Here is a 19940-nt window from a genome sequence, read left to right as displayed (position 1 = left end):
GGAAAGCCGCAACCGCCCCCCCCCCCCCCCCACCCCCCCAAAAAAAAAACCAAACAAACAAAAAACCCATAGACTTGCATGCGGGTAGGTGGGCAGCTGCCTAGCAGTATTTTCCAGATCTCTTTATCAGGAAAAATGGAGTCAATGACTAAAGGTTTGCCAAGGAAACTAATAGAGGCTTCCAAGGCTACCAGCAGAGTTAAAAGGAGTCAGCATAGGCACCTGTCTTCAGCCAGTAACGGGAGGAGGCCAACTATCAATAAGACAGCATGTCTGCAGTGCAGCCCCAGAAAGAGGGTAGAACATACCTGAGCAAGCGTTCAATAGGCTAGTTCCAGGATTAGGAGCAGTCTAAGCCATGGCGGCATGGAACTCCATGTAGGCCAGTTTGCCCAGATACACAGGTAGGTTTTTCAACTTCTGGGCAGTAAGATACTGTGATTAGACTACTCCCAGTACATGAGCTAGCTAATTTAAATCTAGTTGGGGCATCTTGAGCTTAGACTGCATTCACAGCTTGGAGTGCAGTGCAGAGAGACCCTAGTACATAGTTAAAAAATCTGACTCCAGGGAGGTGAGGGAACTTGAAGTTTGCAGATGGTACTGTACCTTGGAGATTAGAGATGTTGTTCCATGTTTGGAAAAACTACCCAAATTACATGATGATTTCCTGCTCCACATCCTAAGAGTAGATGCTTGGAGAATGGTATACTGCTCTCCCGGAGTGGGTCCAGAATTGCACTGCTAGCTTTTACAAGGCTCATGGTACATTGGCTCAATTAGAACTCTTCTAGCATCTTTTTTAGTGAAGCAGGCTGAGATTCAGCGAGAGCAGCTACTGCATTCCTCCTCTCCAGAGTCCTGCCAGCTGCCATAGGGGCAGTCAGTTTCAGTCTGCATCTGATCTACATGCTGTGAAGTAGATGAAAAAATCCTGGCAGCAGGAAACACTTAACTCAGTCTGAGACTATGATGACTGCTGGTTCTAACCTCTGATTCAGAAGCCACCTAGATAACACAGTGGGTCTGTGAGGAAGGTGTGTAGGGAGAGACTACACTTAGTAATCATTTCCTATTAAACTACTGCTAAGGTAGGCCATGGCTATACACTATTATCCCTTACTCTCTTAACAAGTTCTGAAATCCAATCAAGTCCATCAGTCTGGTAAAATAAATCCTTTGTCCTGCTGGGAGCAATGGTGTGTGCTAGCTGGTAATTATCATAGCATGACAAAGGTATTATCCACTTCCCATCCAGCTCTTTGGGGCCAAAAGACACCTGGGACAACCCCATAAAAAGGGCTGATAATAGGAGTGAGATTCAGTACTAAGTCCACAACATTGCTGTCAGTTTAGATACTAGAGTCCCTCAGCCTTATAAGGAACTGATTCTTGTGTATACTAAGTCCCTAGAGCACCATTTCGAAAGTGTGAAGGAGCCCTGATGGGCTTAAATATAATTCATCCCTCTTGAAGGCTCCATTATGCTGCTAGAAGGGTGTTAAAGGAGCCTTAGCTGTAGTCTCAGTGACTAACACCACCCCAGACAAATATGGGATCAGACTGCAGAAATGCAAAACCTGAAGTGGTGACCTCTACATTATTGTTCCAGTTCATTTTACTGTGGGATGCTGTAAGGTGAATTCACATTCTGTATCTGGCTCCCCATAACCCTAACCTTCCCTCAGCTCCTTTTGAACTGAGGAAAATTGGGGCAGCTCAAGGCCAGTTATATCTCAGTTGCACAAGGAAAGTTGGGGACATAGCCAGGGCCAAATCTGGGTTGGTGATTACTTTCTTAGCCACCAACATTGCATGAAGCAGCATGAAAAAGAGTGCAGTCCCTGCCAGTTGATGCTTTGTGATTCTCAAAATGAGATCAACAAAACCAGTAACTAGTGGTAGTGCACATCTGCTCATGTTTTTGCATGCAACAGCCCATGTTTATGTGGCCATGGGTGTGTTTGTCCAAGAACTTAATTGCAGATACTTCTGTGTTAGCCTGCATAGGTCTGAAATTGTGGTGGTCCTATTTTTGTGTGTATTGTCCCACACATGCTAGTTAACACTGGCTCATGTGGTTAAGTGTTCGTGTATCTGCTTGTGAAGCTTCTTGGTGCCTGTAGGCACATGTCCCTGTACTTGTGTATATAGGTGAACTTATGTTCCCCATGTCTGAGTGCAGGGGTCTGCTCAGAGGAGGCTGTATCTGCATGTCTTTGAGACCATCCAGGAGGCCCAATTTCCCATTGCCTTGCCTCTTGTGCAGATTCTTATGCCATCGTGAAGCAGCTGTGAAATGCTACCAAGTCAGAGGGGTAGCATTGTACACCCCATCCATGCATCCCATATCCAGGTAAAATTGACTGCTCACCATGCAGGGCAGCGGGGAATTGAGCCCAATGTGTTGTTCTCCTTTGTGGGCTGTACTGACTCAGGTGCATGCTCTGTGTATCATCATACATCTCTTTATGCCTAACAGGAAACAGATGAACCAAATCCCTTTGTTTGCCTTTCCCAGGAGAGAAAGAAGGAGGCGGCACCACATGTCAGTGTGGGAGCAGCGTACCAGTCAGCTCCGCAGGCACATGCAGATGTCCAGCCAGGAGGGAATCAATAAGGATGAACCTCCACTGCTCAACCCTCATGCCAGCATATTCAGGAGAAAAAAGCCAGGTGAAAATGTAGCCTCAGATAAGCCTGAGGAGGAACAGGGAGGCAAGGCAGAGCAGCCACAAGTGGAAGGCCTGGAACAGCCAACCACTGGCACCAACGTCAGTGCCAGTGAGGACAAGAGGAGCCCATCCCCTCGAGCCAAGAGAGAAAGGGACCAGTGGCATCAGAAATCGTGTCATGGGAACTGTGATCCAACTGAACAAGATGGCAGTGGAGGAGGAGGTTCAGGGATTGAAGACAGAGCCCGGCTAAGACAGAGCCAGCGGCGCAGCCGGCACCGGAGGGTGCGGACTGAGGGGAAGGAGCCAGCTGGAGCTCTGGAGAGCCGGTCGACCAGCCAAGATGCAGGCCTGGAGGATGCCAATCCTGCAGAGGGACAGCAGAAGAGGAATGAAGGAGAAAAGGAGGAGAATTTGATTCAGGGGGAGCAGGCAGGCGAGGAACTGAAAAGGTAAAGGCATTAGGTTGTTCACAGCTCTTATTTGAGACTCTTCTTCATGTAGAAAGAACCTTTCACCCGGAGCAGGAGGGTGTGAGATGGAAGTTGTATATAATGGGGAAATGTAGGAGGAATAATTTCTCCCTGGGGACATAGCTGCCTCTCCAGGCACGAGTCCTTTCCTGCTTACTGTTATTCACCCTCTTGCAGCTTGTTCCACTCTTGCTGCCATAGTGTATTCCCCTCCAGTCTGTTCATAAGAGCCTTTCTGCCCCTGCTCCTTGTCACTACCCTCCCTGGTCAGAACATACTGCTCAGAGCAATACTACAGGCTCTACCTCAGGAACTGCCCACAGTGATGCAGTAGCATTTCTCTCTGCTGTAGGGTAGGATGCTGTTTGTTGGCTTCTGAACAAGGGACTGAGATGGTCTTTACTACTTCTTTCTACGGGTCTATGAAACCTCCCTGTCTCCTTCCATGGTAATAAAGCTCTGACAGGCATGTGTGTATTTTCTGGCTTAAAAGGGATATTTTCAGATCATGCTCAGACAAATTCAAGTGGGGTTGCCTGTCCCATTTCACCTCCCAGTGAGTCTGACCTGAACCTGATGTTTGTGTTAAGCTGCTGCACTAGCACTAATTAAGTCTTTCAGGTTTCTCACTTGTGCTCTACTTGCCTCCCCTGTAGTATATCTTCCTCCCCACCTGGAAATCCCACAGGGAGATCATTTCTTTCAGGGTTATTCCCAGGCTAAGCTAGCCATCCTCAGGAGCAGAGTTTTTGTCAAGATGGGAAGATCCCTCTACCAAACCCCAGCACTTGGTTGCAATTCCAGCTGTTCTGCTCTTCTCAAGTTGGCATGGGATATCAGGACTATATCCTTGCCATACAGGAGAGGTCAGCCATAGGACAGTAAAGCACTTGGAGATCAGGCGAAAAGCACTATAGCTTTCAAGATACTTGAAACCAGTTGCTTAAGATAAAGAGACTGTTTTTTTTGGAGATAGATGTGTGTAGCTTTCTCTGTTTCTAGCCAGTGTCTTCACAAGACTTCAAGAATGACCATTCCAAAAGAACACATGGCTTTGTCTCTCTCTCTCTCTCTCTCTCTCTCTCTCTCTGTGCCCCTTTTCCCCTTTATCTTTACCCTCCAACCTTCATTTTCCCCCTCTTCTTTTCTTCTCCCCCCCACCTTTTCTCTCACTTCTCTTTCCTGTCCCATTCTGTGGTACTCCTCTTACCCTTTCTCTGCTTCTCTTTGCCCCTCCTTTTCTCTGTTCTGCCTGTAGAACCAATGGAGTCCCAGCCAGCGAGGCTGAGGTCCCTGGGGCCACCGAAGACAGGAGTCCACCTAAAGTCCCTCATGAGCTCAACCAGGGGAATAATGTAAGCCTGGCTGAGCAGGACTGCAGCGGTGTAGATACCAGTGACCAAGCCCTGCTGGGCGGCCTCCAGATGGAGATGAGCAGAGCCATCAGCAGGAGTGAACCAGACCTCTCCTCCATCACAGCCAACACTGAGAAAGCCACTGAGAGCACCACCATCATGATCGATGTCCAAGAGTCCACTGTGGTACAGAGTGAGGACCCATCTCTTTATGTTCCTTGCCTGTTTCTTTCCTTCCTTCCTGACCCTTGATAATTCTAGGCATCCTGTGAAATCCCCAGAGGGTCACCTTGGCATTCATGTGTTCCCCACACCACAAGGTCTAGTGAAAAAGCATTCTAAGATCATCTCTTCTGTACACCTTCATGTTGCTTTGCTGAGACTTTGAACTACAAACCAGTTGCTTCCACACATGGTGGGTGGCACTGGGAGTACTAATGTGAATCCACAAGGGTGTTTTGTTTCTGTGTCTTTATGCATGATGGTTGTCTGTTGCAACCCAGGATCATATTGCTTACAGCTCTGCTTCTTCCTGCACACATATTTTGGTTTTGAATTGGACTTTGCACTGCAGACTGCCACTGATGCCCCTCTCCCCCTCCCGCCTCCCCCTTATCCCTCCCCAGTGCAGCTGCACTAACGTCCAAGTGCATGCTGCCAAAGTGTTTTAGGCTGGGATTTGGTTCAGGGTTGTTTCAAAATGAGGAAAATCACACTTGAGTAAAACCTGGCTTAGAGCAACTTTTCCTGCCTACTCGAAAGGTTTGCATTTGTATAGTCACACCTATAAGGGAGATGCTCAGTGTGTTCAAGGCCTTCTTCCCAATAGCAGTGAAAATGCACGAGGATTCCCTAAGCCCATCACCCAACCAAGGGAACTCTGAGTGGCAGCTGTGCTAGAAATAAACCCATGACTGTGCCACCCTGCAGAGAGAATTTGAGGTATAATGCCCTTGAGCATAGCAAAGTGCTGCCACTTTTTTGGCCAGATATCTCAGGTTTATCCCCCAGCCTGCACTGTATAGGTATGTCACACATGCATGGCTGTCTGCTCTCTTGTTTAGTTACACAGTAGCTTCACCTTGTATTTTTCTCTCTTTCAGTTATTCCTTCCAGCCATCTCTTCCATTTCCCCCTAGCTGCCTTACTCACGTGTCTTCTTCTTTCCCCTTCTGTTTCCATCTCCCTGCATCCATCTGCTCTCCCATTTATCATCTCTTTTCCTTCTCTTCCTTCTCTCCCCCTCCCCTCCCCAACCTTCCATCTCCTTGATTCCTGCCAAGGCCTGCACAAAACACTAGAATAAACTTTTTCTAAAGCAACATGATTCCCTGTCAGTCAAACCTTAAAGACAGTGGGAACATTTCTTCTCATCTTGAAGATGAAAGTTTTTAAATTGTGGCATTAATTAAACAGCACCACAAAAATGTTGCCTCATTAAAGTCCCTTTTGTCTGTCTCTTCCTGTCAGTTTGTGTCTTTCCTTTTGTACTTCTTTTTCCTAACAGCAGAACTTGGTGGTGGGAATGTAGCACAGCAGTCTTGTAGTTTGTATTCTCTCTCCACATAGAAATGACATCCTTAGGCTGCTAAGTAATGTGCATAATTCATTTTTGTTGCATTTGCATTGCAGCAGCCTTAACAATGGCTGAGGAGTGCAAGGCTTCAGCAACTGCTCCAGACTGCAGTATTCTCATGCAAAGGAGCTAATTTTGGGAGAGATTCAAGGCAGAGAAGCCATCGATGATTGCCTGTTCTCCATGGATACTCACCACTTAGCTCTGCAGACTAACCAATGCAATTCCACCACCCTCTAGTCTCCTTGACAAGTGTCTCCTGTAGCAGTGTTAGCTTGCCTGGTCAGTAAGAGTTGGTTTCTTTTTCAGTTAGCAACAAGACAGATGGAGAAGCCAGCCCCTTGAAGGAGGCAGAGACAAAAGAGGATGAAGAAGAGGCAGAAAAGAAGAAACGGAAAAAGGAGAAAAGCTCAGAGACGGGCAAAGCAATGGTGCCTCACAGCTCCATGTTCATCTTCAGCACGACTAACCCGTGAGACACTCTTTGGTCTTTGTACTATAGTAGCCATGCCATTGAGTTGGAAAGGGTAAGGTAGGGCTGCACCTTGTAAGGCTTTTACATCTCAAGCAATAGTCCTGTTAGATCCCATGGAACAAGCAGAGCTGAGGTGGGCCCATATTTGGCTGGGAGGCTACCAGGAGTAGCTGGGGCTCCTTCACTTCTGCAGGAGCTGGTGTTGGATCTGAATGCAGTGCCCTTCCAGGGCCCCAGAATGGTATGAGGGAGCACTGCTGTCTTCTTAGGTAAGAAGTAAATCTGCGGGCCACCACTTGCACCCATGACATCTCCCACAAGCAAGTCTGCTAACCCTGGCACCCTCCCCAAATTTTAGGAAGGGTAAATCCATTCTAGCTATATGAGGCAGGAAACATTATGGCTGGGAATGTGTTAGATTTAGACAAACCATCAAAAGCCTGCACATGTGAGTTTACAGAGCCTGTTGCCCCACCTGACATCAGACTTGCGTTCTGCAGCACAATCCCCCTGACAACTAGCAAAGGTGACCTGGGGACCTCTGGGAACTAGAACTGCTTGCCAGAATATTTCATAGACTTCAGCTTCATTGGAAATGATTAAGCCCCAAACTGTAACTAGGTGCCCAGGGCAGGTGACTGATTTGTTTTGTTCCAGGGGAACGCAACTCTGAGGGACCTTGTAGATCCACGTGGGTCTTTGTGGGCTGCATGGCTTCTAGGGGCTGTGGGAGGCAGAAGCACTATATGTTAAGAGGAGTAGGGGGAATTCATTCGTCATATATCCAAGCAGCAGGCAGTGGGAGAGACCCTTCCTGTCCTACTCCGACCCCCAGGCTAGTGCTTCCTCCCACTTCTTTTTGTGTGTGCACCATGAGGAGTTGCTCAAGTACAAAGCCCCTGAGTATATCTGCACCTCTCTCTTCTTTTGTCTCACTTTCTCCCCCTACTCCCTCCATACTATGCCTTCCCATCCTCCATATCATTGTTACTTTCTCCTTGCATGACCCTCCTCTTCTTCCTCTTCCCACTGCCACCTCCTCTTAACTTCTACTGTGAGTGCAGGATGGGGAGAAGGAAAGTAGTAAGGACTGTTGGGTTTGGGATGTATGGTGCAGGGTGAATGAATGGAAGGAGAAGGATTGCAAGGGAAAGGGAATGGGAATGAGAGACTGCTCAGACTTTAACCTCAAGTACAGGCAGCATATATTCTGACAGAGTTGCTGGGAGGTGGAGAGCAGAGCTGGAGGAAGTGCTTGGAGGCTCCTGGTGGTGTGTTTAATATTGTTAACCCCAAGCACTCTAATGCCACAAGTCAGGATCTCTGGACCTGGGACATTTGGCCAGAACTCCACCAGTATAAACAAGTAGGTTTATGCCTTTGCTTTTGCCTTTTGGTGTTTGAGCCTTAGGGGGCCACATTTTCCAGGTTCTCATCCTCCACCCCTCCCCCACCCCCCATGCAAAAATAAAATTCCTTCTGTATTCATGTGACTCCAGGAGGTGGGTCTATCAGAAATTGTGATTATCCTGAGACTTGCGATAAAGGCACAAAAGCTGACAACATTTGTGTTTATGGGGGTGCCAAGGGAGCTGTGTGCATGGGAAGGAGAGGCTGTGCACTTGGGTAGGGTGGGAAAGGGGTTAAGAGATGAGCAGGTTGGCAGGGAATCCTGAACCAACATCGGGCTCCCGTGTTGGCTAAGAACCTACTTTCTGTACTTGCAGCTGCTTCTTCTGCTCCAGAGGGGCCAATGCTGACTTAAGCTCCCTCCTTCCCTTCCCTTCCCTTCCCTTCCCTTCCCTTCCCACCTTCCAAAGTTCCCTCAGACACCCATCTGATCATAGGACCATAGGAACATGACATGCATGAAGAACCTCATCCTTGGTAGGCCTGGAGTCATGCTCAGGTGAAGTTCAGTTCTGACAGGTATAAAAACTCAGTGTGATAACTCCCTTCCTCCACAGGAACACAGCTCCCACAGTGAACAGAAGTGCTCCATTCATGTGCATGTGCAGTTAGATCTTAAATTAAGTTGTCACTTTGTTATTTTCCCAGCTTCATTAAATGCCCAGGGTGAGCACACAAGGGAAGGATGCATGAGCCATCTGAAATCTGGCACTTCCTGCCTTTTGAGTGCTAGGTGTTTTTAAAGCCTTTTTTCTGTCTGTAATCTTGTCTAAAGTGTGCGTGCACATGTGTGTGTACAAGGTGTGTTCATGTATGCACATACAGTGATTTCTCCCTATCGTTTCTCTCATAGTGTGCGAAGAGCCTGCCATTACATTGTGAACCTGCGCTACTTTGAGATGTGCATCCTCCTGGTGATTGCAGCTAGCAGCATTGCATTGGCAGCTGAAGACCCTGTCCTGACCAACTCTGACAGGAATAAAGTGACTGTGACTTCTCTTGCTGTTTTCCCCCTTTCCCTTGCCCAATGCGCCCCAGTTCCTCAGTTGGATTCCAGAGAAGAGAGAGCAGAGGAGGAAGAGCAGTTGCACTCTCTAACTTTCTTTTAGCTCCTTGGAAGTGTTGTAGCAGACAGCTGATGGGATGCTTTGTCCCAGAATCCTCTCATGCCCCGCTTCATGATACTCTTGACTCAGCTTCATGCTCAGAGCTGTCAACCGGATGCCCAACCAGATGCCCAAATATTAATTCTAACCTTGCTAAATGTGTAGTTATATGTAGTGAGAGGTATTAGAAGACTAGAAATATGTATTGGGACAACAGAATGAACTGTGAGAGAAGCTGTGGCTGAACTAAGAAAGGGAAGAGCAATGTGAGGGAAGGGTATGACAGCACCAAGGGTCAGGCATGTGTCCAGTGGGAGATGATGATGTCTCAGCCAGTGGTTGCCCTAAAGTCCTAAGGGAGGGAATGAAAATGGGTAAGGGAGACTTCAGCCCATGGTCACAGGGACTGGATGAGCTGGTAGTGTTCCAAAGAGATGGAGCAGGATGGCATTGGGTGGGGGTGTTGGATATGGTTCTCCCTTTCCTGTCTCCTGTTACTGAGCTAAATGTGTTTTTGCATTGATTTGTCCAAGACAAAATTGAATCTCAGGCTCAACTGTCCAGTAGGAAAATGTAGCCAAAATGAATTTGTACAAATGTTGTATGTGCACAAAGTCAGTCCCTTATAGATGAGCTATTAAGTTGTTCTGACCTGTATCTAAGCATCATCCAAGATCAGCCAGTTTGATCAGAGGGTGGAAATGCCAGTCACTCTCCTGCCTCATGCCCTGTTTTTCCTTCAAGAAGAGTACAGACATAATCAGCCCTACGTTCTCTCTCCATGTGTGCCTTATAGTAGAATCAGAAGATGGATTTAGCAAACTGAGCAGGCAAATCCTTAGAAGAGGAAAACACTGCACAAAGAAGCTGTATCAGAAATCTGGCTTTAGTTTTAGCTTCAGCTCAGGTAGGCTGGTCAGTCACCAACAAGCGCAGCCCTAGAAAGGAAAAGCTCTACCATAACTAGAGTAATGGGTATACCCTTGCCATGGTAGTTAGAGCTTCTCCTCTGTAAGTTTGTACTCTTTGGTTGTCATTCTGCCTGGTATAGGGGTAGCCAAAGTCCAGGCAATCCTAAACCTGTCTTTCAGGGCTAAGTTACACATATGTAGTGTGCTAGCTTTGTACTATATCTCTATTCATCATGAATTTCACCTACTCTTAGCAGATCAGCAGCTGGGAAGAGGGACAGAAGGCTGGAGAGAGCAGGAAGGTGTCTGAATTAACTACTGAGCTAGCAGCAGACAAAGCACCTTGGGAAGGCGAGAAATGAGGGAGCAGGAAGTGAGGGAAGGTTAATGAGAGTCAGGTGAAGTGTGTGAGTGAGCATGGTGAGAGAAAGGGAGAAAGGGTTACAACTAGGGGGAAGGGAGAGTGGAGAGCAAAGGATGAGTGTGAACCTGTTTCTTATTGCACTTCAGGGCAGAGAGCATTTCCATTCCTTTCTTGTTGGCCTTACTTAAAAATCAAATCTAGTGTTTGCCTTTACCGAGACTACTGAAACTCATTCTCAGCCTCATTCATACAGAAGGATTTCCATCCCCAAAGACAGTAATTTGTTAGTCCTTGTGGGAGCTGTAGTAGCTCAGAAAGGGGTAGATAGGGCTTAACTTAAGCAGGGGCGAGAGTTTGGGGTCACCACTGTGCATCTCTGTAGAGGGACCTATAGCTCTTCCAGATCCTCAGGGTACTGAGCCTCTGGTTGTCCAAGAGTTATTCATAATAGGATCTTTCCTAGCTTAGTTCCACAATGAGAATTGGGCCCTTAATCTGGGCTTTTGTATGGTAAGAGTTAGTGTGAGTTCTTAACAGGGAGTTTGTCTGGGTGAGTGAACCCAACATCATGCACACAAGTATGTGAGCATACAGCAGACACCAGTTGGACACATTAGATGAAGCCCTGTTCTTCTGCTTCTTTTTTGCAGGTCCTGAGGTATTTTGACTATGTTTTCACTGGTGTCTTCACCTTTGAGATGGTTATCAAGGTAAGAAACTCCCTTCATGGGGTTCCTGTAGGCTTGTGCATGTGTATGTTTGTGTGCAGTAGTGGAGGGGGGAGAGAAGGTGGCACGACACCAGTTGGACACATTAGATGAAGCCCTGTTCTTCTGCTTCTTTTTTGCAGGTCCTGAGGTATTTTGACTATGTTTTCACTGGTGTCTTCACCTTTGAGATGGTTATCAAGGTAAGAAACTCCCTTCATGGGGTTCCTGTAGGCTTGTGCATGTGTATGTTTGTGTGCAGTAGTGGAGGGTGGAGAGAAGGTGGCAAACAGTGTACAGTGCTTTTCCAATGGGTTACAAGTGGAAAGGCCATTTTTAAAGCTTTTTCCACAGTACTTCTTCCAGTTGGTTAGTGAAGAATCTACTCTGATTGTCCCACTGGCCACTGTTCTAGCTGTTCAATTTGTTCGGTAGAATGAATGGGCCAGAAAGAAAGTGCCAACAGCATTCCATTCTTGGGCTTGCTTTATCATTTGATAGGGTGTTGAACTCCAGGGTGTGTAGTGCCTTTGAAAGAGAGAGGAGAGGGGACATTCTCAAAAAGCACAGCTTAGCTCTGAGCAAGCTCTCCCTGAACACAGAGGACATGTCAGCCTTGGGGCCGTCACTAGCAAAATAAACCCTGCACATTCATTTCTACTCAGGAGGACAAAAAACTTGTCTTGAGACTGCCTAAGATCAGGGCTGGGGGGACTCTCAGGTCTGTCCCAGCCACTTAGGACCACTTGTAAGCCACCTACTATGCCTAATCAATATTCTCTGGTGGACCCGAGTGGGAGCAAATGGGTGGGACTTATTTGGTTGGCCTGTGAACCCAGGGCTGGGAGGGATGCTGGTATAGAACATGTCCTGAGTGAGCTTGGAAAGATTAGGTGAAATGGGGAATAGAGTTGTTGGCAAAGTTTCAATTGACAGTGACAAGTGCTGCAACTTCCTCCTTGTGGGTGGAGAATGTTTTAAGCATCTCGTGGAACAGAATGTGACATAGCAGCTTGATTTTAGTTTTGTCTTAAATTTGGATTTAAAGAACCCTTTTTATGGAACCTCCTTCACTCTTCCCTCCTCCCCCAACACAGTTGTATCCTAGCAGTACCCGCCACCTCTAAAATTCTGAGCTTGGTCCATGAGACATTGCTTAAGCTATAAGGGCCACGTCTTTCCCACTCATGTGCCTAAAATTAGGCAGCTTGATCCATGCTCAAACAATCAAATAAGCCTGACTTTCAGGTGTGCTGAGCTCCCATTTAGAGCAATAGTCATTGAGATTATGTGGCTCACTTTGATATAACTTTGACTGTTGGTCACTTATGCAGGTACCTAGCTCCAGGCACTTAAGCAGACCTAAGAGTGCTTGTCTCCATGGCAGTCCCTTGACATTTTCAGTTTGTTAAGCCCAGGGTTTAGTCACCCATACTCCAGGGACAGACGAATCCTGAGCACATCTGCCAACCAAGCCCTGGAGGGAGAACTGTTTCTACTTGAGTCATTCATTGCCTGTGTTATAACCCCTTTCTTGCAGATGATAGATCAGGGCTTGATCCTGCAGGATGGCTCCTATTTCCGAGACCTCTGGAACATCCTGGACTTCATCGTGGTGGTGGGGGCTTTGGTGGCTTTCGCCTTGGCGTAAGTGACTACCTTCTATTTTTACTCTGCCTTCCCAAGGGCGCATACAGAGCTGCTTGAGACAGGGCAAGGTTAGGTTGGTGGTGAGAGGCATCCATGAGCTGTGACTTTCAGAACCCAGTTTTCTTTGGAACCCTCTCATTCTGTACTCTTCACACTCTGAATATCTCCTGCTCCCCTTGGCAGTTCATGAACATGCTCCAGAGTCTTACCAACACAGCTCTGAGCACCTAGAAACAGATCTGCTGGCTACCTCTAGGACAAGCCAAGAAAAAGCCAGTATCTAGAGGCTGTCGGACTTGCTTCTCCATTTTTCCAAATATTTAACTGGTGAGAACTGGACAGTTGGGAAGGAAAGGAAAGTGACTTTGTGCTATTTAAATATAGGAGAACTGTTGGTGGAGACACCGGACCAAGATGAGAGGGGAGCAGGGTGGGGTAAGAATTAAGTAGCTTCCTACTATTTATACGAAGAGTGGACAGAAGTGATGCCAGCAACACTTACCAATATTTTCAGTGTATAAGTCAGAGCTGAGACTGGCCAGTAAACACTGACTCAGCAGCAGAACTGACATCAACTGACCAATTATTCTCACACTCCTCCAAGAGGGGTGTATTTCCCTGAGGATATCCTGAGGGTCTAGGGTATGCTGCAGGCCTGTTGTCCTAATTAAAACTCCACAGCGGTGGCTGATATAATCCTTTGGCTTCTCTGGCCCCTGTTGTACTGATGATGACATCAAGAGCATTGGTGCATTAGGCTGCAGTGATGGCTCATCCCAAGGGGCAGAAAGTTTTGCTGAAACTTGGTGTTGCCTCAGTCAGCAGTCCCATTATAAGGCACAGTCTTATGGCCCCCACTAATCCTTCTGTCCAACTTTAGACTAGGATAAAAGAGAGGAGTGGTTTAACATTAAAGCCTAGCATGGGCATTTTCTACACAGCAGGAGTTGGGGGAGATGCCTACCATACTGGATCTTCCTCAACTTTCAGATAAAGGGGTTGTGAGGAAAATTGTTTCCAAAGGGCACTGGCACAAAAACACCCTTGTGTTTTACCTCATTTGGCACTAAAACACCAGGATTTCTCTACCCCACTTCTTCTGTGTGCAGGTGATGGGGTTCAGAACAGCAGTGAGCTAGCTCGTTGTACTGTGGCCAGCCGATGGGGGTCTGCTTTTTCCTCTTTTGTCTGAGGATATTATCTATGAGGCACTTGGGATTCATTTTTTACCCCCTTCCTCCTATTCCTGGATTGATCAGAAAGTGCAGTATTGCCTCAGTGAGGGGCTGTCCCATACTCCCCATAGAAGGGATGGGGGAGGGATACAGGTATTCAGGTACCATGGTGATGGGCGTGGTATAAGAAGAGAGGAGGCTGTGGCAGAGCAATAATTCTACTTACTTGTGACTGCTTGGCACATGTGAACCATCTGAGAAGGGAAGAAGCAAAGAACAGAGTCTTGTGTTCCAAAATGTCATGGGTTTGTCATGTTATCATTCTTTCTTTGTGCCTTTGAAACTCGTGATGATGGCTTTAGTGTTGATGGAAGGGGAGGGACTGACAGCCATGGAGACTGAAGCTCTGTGTTTGTCTGCAGCTCAGGTACTGTGCAGGGGTCTCAGGGAGCTTTGATGTCCTGAGGCCCAATGTCACTTGATGGATTATACTCTGTAATCCATTGCTCACCTTTCTGTGCATCACTTCTCCCTCACACCTGAACATATCTTCTCTGCTCTCCCACTCAATGTCTCTCACCCACTAGCACCCTCACTTGCTCATTCACTTGCTCTTGTTCTCTCTCCCTCACTCTCTTGTTCACTCACTCTCTGATGCATTCGGCAACTGCTCTTTCTTCATGGAGAGCGCTAGAGAATTCAGCTTGCTAAGCATCTGGCCAAGTGAAATCACAGACCTTACAACTCAACTAGGTAGTGAGGAAGGGATTTGCGACCAATCCACTAGTCCCTGTCTTGGTGCCGTTTTGTGGAAATGCTGTCAGGTGACCATGCAGGCAGTCTGCTGGTAGTCACAGAATTCTTACTCCTTAGTTACACTCCAAGTGATTTAGAGACTCAGCCATGTCTACGGGATGCTGTCTAGTCACTGCACCAGCTGGGAACAAAGGGTAAACCTTCTAGTTTCTCGTTCACATAAAGTTTGAATCCATCCCCATTTGAGAAATATTTAGGCTGTGGTTTTGGCATCTTACATCATTCTGGAACTGCCAGCTGAATGGCAAAGTACACTAGAGTCTTTCTTGCTTGGAGTGCCCTTCAAATTCAACCCAGGCTAGTAGGAACAGACAGTTCTTTTCATATGACAGCTCTTCATGGTCTTACGTGATGTAAGTGAATGACCTGTTGGCCCACTTCCTAGTGGGCAAGTGTCCATATCATAACAGACACTGCCAGAGTTGGCACTTACTGGACTGCAAGTTGCCAATTTCAGAAGGAAGAGTTAGCTTATGGTGATTGGACTGCTCTCTTGCCCTGAAAGGTGGTCTCTCCAGATCAGTGTAGAGGCGCACTGGCAGGGCAGTACATGTAAGCTGGCACTGTTGCTGGCTGGGCCACACTTGTCCTAGGGCTAAACAGAACTTCATTCTCCAGAGCAGTCAGTCTGACACTGCTACCAGCATGCCCATTGCTTTCCACCAACCCAGAGGATGCCCAGTAAATGCCGCAGTGATTTACAGACCCATCATTTCCTTAGTGACTAGCAACTGTCCCCTTTACATATACAGGCATTACCAGGAGGAAGAATATATATTTTGGTACTTTGGGGCAGCTGAATTCTCAATCGGAAGCTTTCTGTCCATTGATTTAGACACTTGAAATCCTCACACATAGAAGGCCCATGTGCCTTCATGAATGTTTGTAGCAAACATGCATGTTGCCTTATTATGTAGTAGCTCTAGATTTTTATATATAAAACTGCTTACATTATGTACAAGAGCTCTTTATAATGGAAGCTTGACATTTTTCCCCCTAGTCCGTGGCAGCTGTCTGTCTTTTTTTATTTGGGAAGGGGGGGCCATGATCTGATGTTCTGATGGGAAATGAAAACAAAACATCCTTAGTGTAATGATGCAAACACTAGATTTGACTAGGGTAATTTCCATTTGGCTTTTACATTATAATACATATATAAGAACATCTATTTCTCCTTCAAGTTGCTTGTCACCCTCCTGTCTTGGTGGGTTGAGTTTTCTGCTCTGGCAGTGGGCCCTGCCATGCATTGGTGCCCTTCACTGCTATCCTCTGGTTCCCATGGAGATGCAGACCATTTACCAACTATAAATGTCCCTGCTGCCAACCTTACTCCCTTGTGGTTTTAAGGAAAAGCTCCTCCCAGGGGATGCTGTATTCTTTTTTCTCCCTGGATGATGTTCTTTGTATGGACTTCATTTATTTTACAGGTGCTGCATGCCCCTTTCCTTCCTCGGCCTCAGTTGTTTTTGGGTAGGCAAAAAAATGACACACAGCCTTGGGCCTTCTGGGTATTTGCACATTGAGGTGGGTTGCTGACATGTTGTCTGTAGAGGAGGGGTGGGTCTACCACGTTGCTGCACACCACTTTGTGGTGGCCGATAACATCAAGTGTGTAGGTTATATCAGTCCTACAGTGCTTATCAGTCTCAATGTGACAGAGTCCTTGAATAAGTTATGTGGCTGAGAGAATTTGGAAGGTTCGCATGGAGAGAGTAACCTTAAAAGAGTATGTGGTGTGGTCTGGTAGAAGGGTTCCTGTGGTTCCTGAGGAAAGGAAGGATGGGGAGCAGCAGAGTAAGGGTCCTGGACTTTGGAAAAACAGACTTCAACTTGCTCAGACTTCAGCTCAGTGATCAGCTGCAGGGGGTACCCCGGGTGCTCGCCCAGACCCAGGAGGCACCAATTGGCGAGCCAGTGGGGGGGTCCCCCACGCACTCGCAGCGGACCCAGCAGTGGACTGGAAATGTTTCTGGTCCACTTCTGGGTCCGTCACCAAGCATGCTGGGGACTCCCCTGTGCTCCCATGAGACGCTCCATCCACCCCAGCATCTCAGCATTCACGAGCTGCCTGGTACCTTGAGGTATGTAGAAAAAACATTTAAAGCAGTGTCTATGTCCGAAACATTGAATTTCTCTGAATTGATTCGAAGGTTTCCGATTCGATTTGAAGAGATTAAAGGGTCTCCTGATTCAATTTGGATTCAGATATTCAGATGCTGAATTGGGCCAAATCTCCACCGAATTGAATCAGTGATTGAAGCTTTGCACAGCCCTAGTGATTAGTATCAATCAGCATGGATTCACCAGGGGCAAGTCATGTCTGACCAACCTGATTGCCTTCTATGACAAGGTGACTGGCTTTTTGGATGCAGGGAGACTGATGGATGCAGTGTACCTTGATTTTAGCAAGGCTTTTGATAAGGTCTCCCACAACATTCTCCCAGGCAAGCTAAAGAAGTATGGGCTTGATGAATGTACTGTTAGGTGGATAGAAAACTGGCTGGAGCATTGGGCTCAGAGAGTAGTAATCAATGGCTTGATGTCTAGTTGGTAGCCAGCATTGAGTGAAGTGTCCCAGGGGTCGGTCCTGGGGCTGATTTTCTTCAATGTCTTCATCAATGACCTGGAAGATAGCTTAAAGTGCACCCTCAGCAAGTTTGCAGATGAGACCAAGCTGGGGGGGAGATGCTGGAGGGTAGGTCTAAGATTCAGAGTGACCTAAACAAATTGGAGGACTGGGCCAAAAGGAATCTCATAAGATTCACCAAGGACAAGTGCAAAGTTCTGCACTTAGGATGCACAGTCCCATGCACCAGTGCAGGCTGGGGGCTGACTGGCTGGGCAGCAGCCCCGCAGAAAACGACCTGGGGGTTACAGTGGACAATAAGCTGAATATGAGTGAGCAATGTGCCCTTGTTGTCAAGAAGGCTAACGGCATCCTGGGCTGCATTGGTAGGTGTGTTGCCAGTAGGTCAAGGGAAGTGATTATTCCCTTCTATTCAGCACTCTATTCAGCACTGATGAGGCCACATCTGGAGAACTGTGTTCAGTTTTGGGCCCCCCTCTACAGGAAGGATGTGGACAAATTGGAGAGAGTCCAGTGGAGGGCAACAAAAATGGTGAGGAGGCTGAAGCACATGACTTATGAGGACAGGCTGAGGGAACTAGGCTTATTTAGTCTAGAGAAGAGAAGATTGAGGGGGGATTTAGTAGCAGCCTTCAGCTACCTGAAGGGGGGGTTCAAAAGAGGATGGAGCTAGACTATTCTCAGGGGTGGCAGATGACAGAACAAGGAGCAACGGTCTCAAGTTGCAGCAAGGGAAGTTTAGGTTAGATATTAGGAAGAATTTTCTCACTAGCAGGGTAGTAAAACACTGGAACAGGTTACCCAGAGAGATGGTGGAATCTCCCTTCTTGGAGGTTTTTAAGACCTGGCTAAACAAAGCCTTGGCTGGGATGATCTAGTTGGAGATGGTCCAGCTTTGAGCAGGGGGTTGGATTAGATGACCTTCTGAGGCCCCTTTCAACCTTAATTTTCTATGATTCTATGATCTATGATATGAGGTCAGATGTTGAGGGTATTAGTGCTTTGATATACACAGCACACTGTCTTATGGTTTAATGGCTATCTGTTATAATAAAACAGCCACATAGTCCCTGTGAGTTCTTGTGAGAATTCAAAGAAATAACCCCAGGCAGGTTGGCATTAAAAAGGAATCCAGGCAAACCCACCTCTGTGAAGACCTATCTCTTGCTGCTTCACATTGTTTCCCAAGAATCTGCTGCATCTCCAATGCGAACATGCATCATCATTCTTATAGTCACATTATTTATATTTCTGTGCCTGCAAAGCTAACATGGTTATTCAAATTCAGCCTAACTTAAAACCTCAGCATAAAATCACCCACCTCCAAACAATTTCAGCGTAAACTAGGCAATATCAGGAGACCACCAAGTAAGCAAGCTGTTTGTTTTTGTCTCCTATGATACTCTTTTATTAAGTATTATTGAGAGTAGCACAATTTTTAAAACATTTTTTGCAGTTTTACATCTTCATCAGTAAGTGTGACAGCTATTTTCTACACATTTGCAGCATAAAACATTGAGGTCCCCTTCCTCTTGAGAGCAGGGAGCTTGGTCCATTGTCCTATCAGACTTGTCAATATATTGGTGCAGGTTGGGTAAGGCAGTATCGGGTCTCTCAGTCCAGAAGATCTTGCATTTCTCTTGCTGCTGTTGTGAGCAAACAGCATCCTCACTCCCAGCACATCAGTGGCCTCTGCTGTGTCTAGCAGCAGTTCGGGAATTGCATTAATGTGGTATTTGTCATGTTTTTTGAGATGTGCGTGATTTCAGTTTACATTAAAGGCGTGAGCCAATGTGAGGGAGAGTGTAGGTAGGTGCAGAGCAAATATCTCCACACAGACCTGTTAAAGTACCTTAGTCCTTAATCTTGCCCTGTTACTTCTGCTGCTACGTTCTTCATCTCCTATTACACCCCAGATGTCACTCACACTGCACTCTATGGACTTAGTTAGGCAAACAAACCAATTTACAGTAAACCCATGGAGAGCCAGGTCAAAATAATACTCTCCCTATGCCTGAAGAAGGGTGTTTGTGCCTGAAAGCTTGCAAAGAACAATTTTTTCAACTATTTAGTTGGTCTAATAAAAGATATCCCATCTACCCAAAGAACCTTGTCTTCCTAGGTCTCTTGTTGTATGCTCACTGATGGAATTACAGTGTTGAAAGATCACTTTTCTATCTATCTATAAATCATCCTGTTAGCTCAGGATTCTGCAAAATGACTGGGATGGAATCTGGCATTTCTACTGCAGAATGGTTAAAAAAACCCCGGTGTGCTGCTTCATTAGATTGTGACCTATTTCACAACAGTGCTGAGATATCAGTAGATATCTAGCAGGGACTTGGCTCAAGCAGGGATGGAGGCTCCGATATGTTCAGAGAGCTCTCAGGCGATCCACCACTGCATAAATCATCAAAGTGAGTTTCACATCAGCTTGCTGTTTGACAGGCAGTTCTTGGTACTCCCCAGGGGAGGTGTTTGACTTGCCAGTGATGCTGTGTGCAAAAATTCTAGCAACCCTTGGATTTTGTACATGCTGGAATCTTTTCAGCAGCATTTTTTGTAAGGTCACAATATATAATGGTCTAATTCAGAGGCAGTGACACAGAATAGCATCTCCAGTACTTGCTGAAGTTGCCTGGTAGGAAAAAAATGTAGTG

General features: G+C 46.6%; 1 protein-coding gene across 1 annotated transcript in view; it reads left to right on the top strand.

The window, feature by feature from the left end:
* The window catches only part of CACNA1E (calcium voltage-gated channel subunit alpha1 E), a 275570-nt gene that overhangs the window by 198330 nt on the left and 57300 nt on the right, over positions 1 to 19940 (top strand). Inside the window, 6 exon segments of the mRNA XM_025206160.1 lie at positions 2522 to 3127; positions 4407 to 4696; positions 6389 to 6551; positions 8818 to 8953; positions 10996 to 11055; positions 12593 to 12699. Of these exon segments, the coding sequence (XP_025061945.1) occupies positions 2522 to 3127; positions 4407 to 4696; positions 6389 to 6551; positions 8818 to 8953; positions 10996 to 11055; positions 12593 to 12699 (1362 nt within the window).

The sequence above is a fragment of the Alligator sinensis genome, unplaced genomic scaffold (assembly GCF_000455745.1).
Source record: "Alligator sinensis unplaced genomic scaffold, ASM45574v1 scaffold471_2, whole genome shotgun sequence".
NCBI classification, from domain to species: Eukaryota; Metazoa; Chordata; order Crocodylia; family Alligatoridae; genus Alligator; species Alligator sinensis.
The sequence above is the reverse complement of the archived record's forward strand: the minus strand, read 5'-3'. Positions and strand labels throughout refer to the sequence as shown.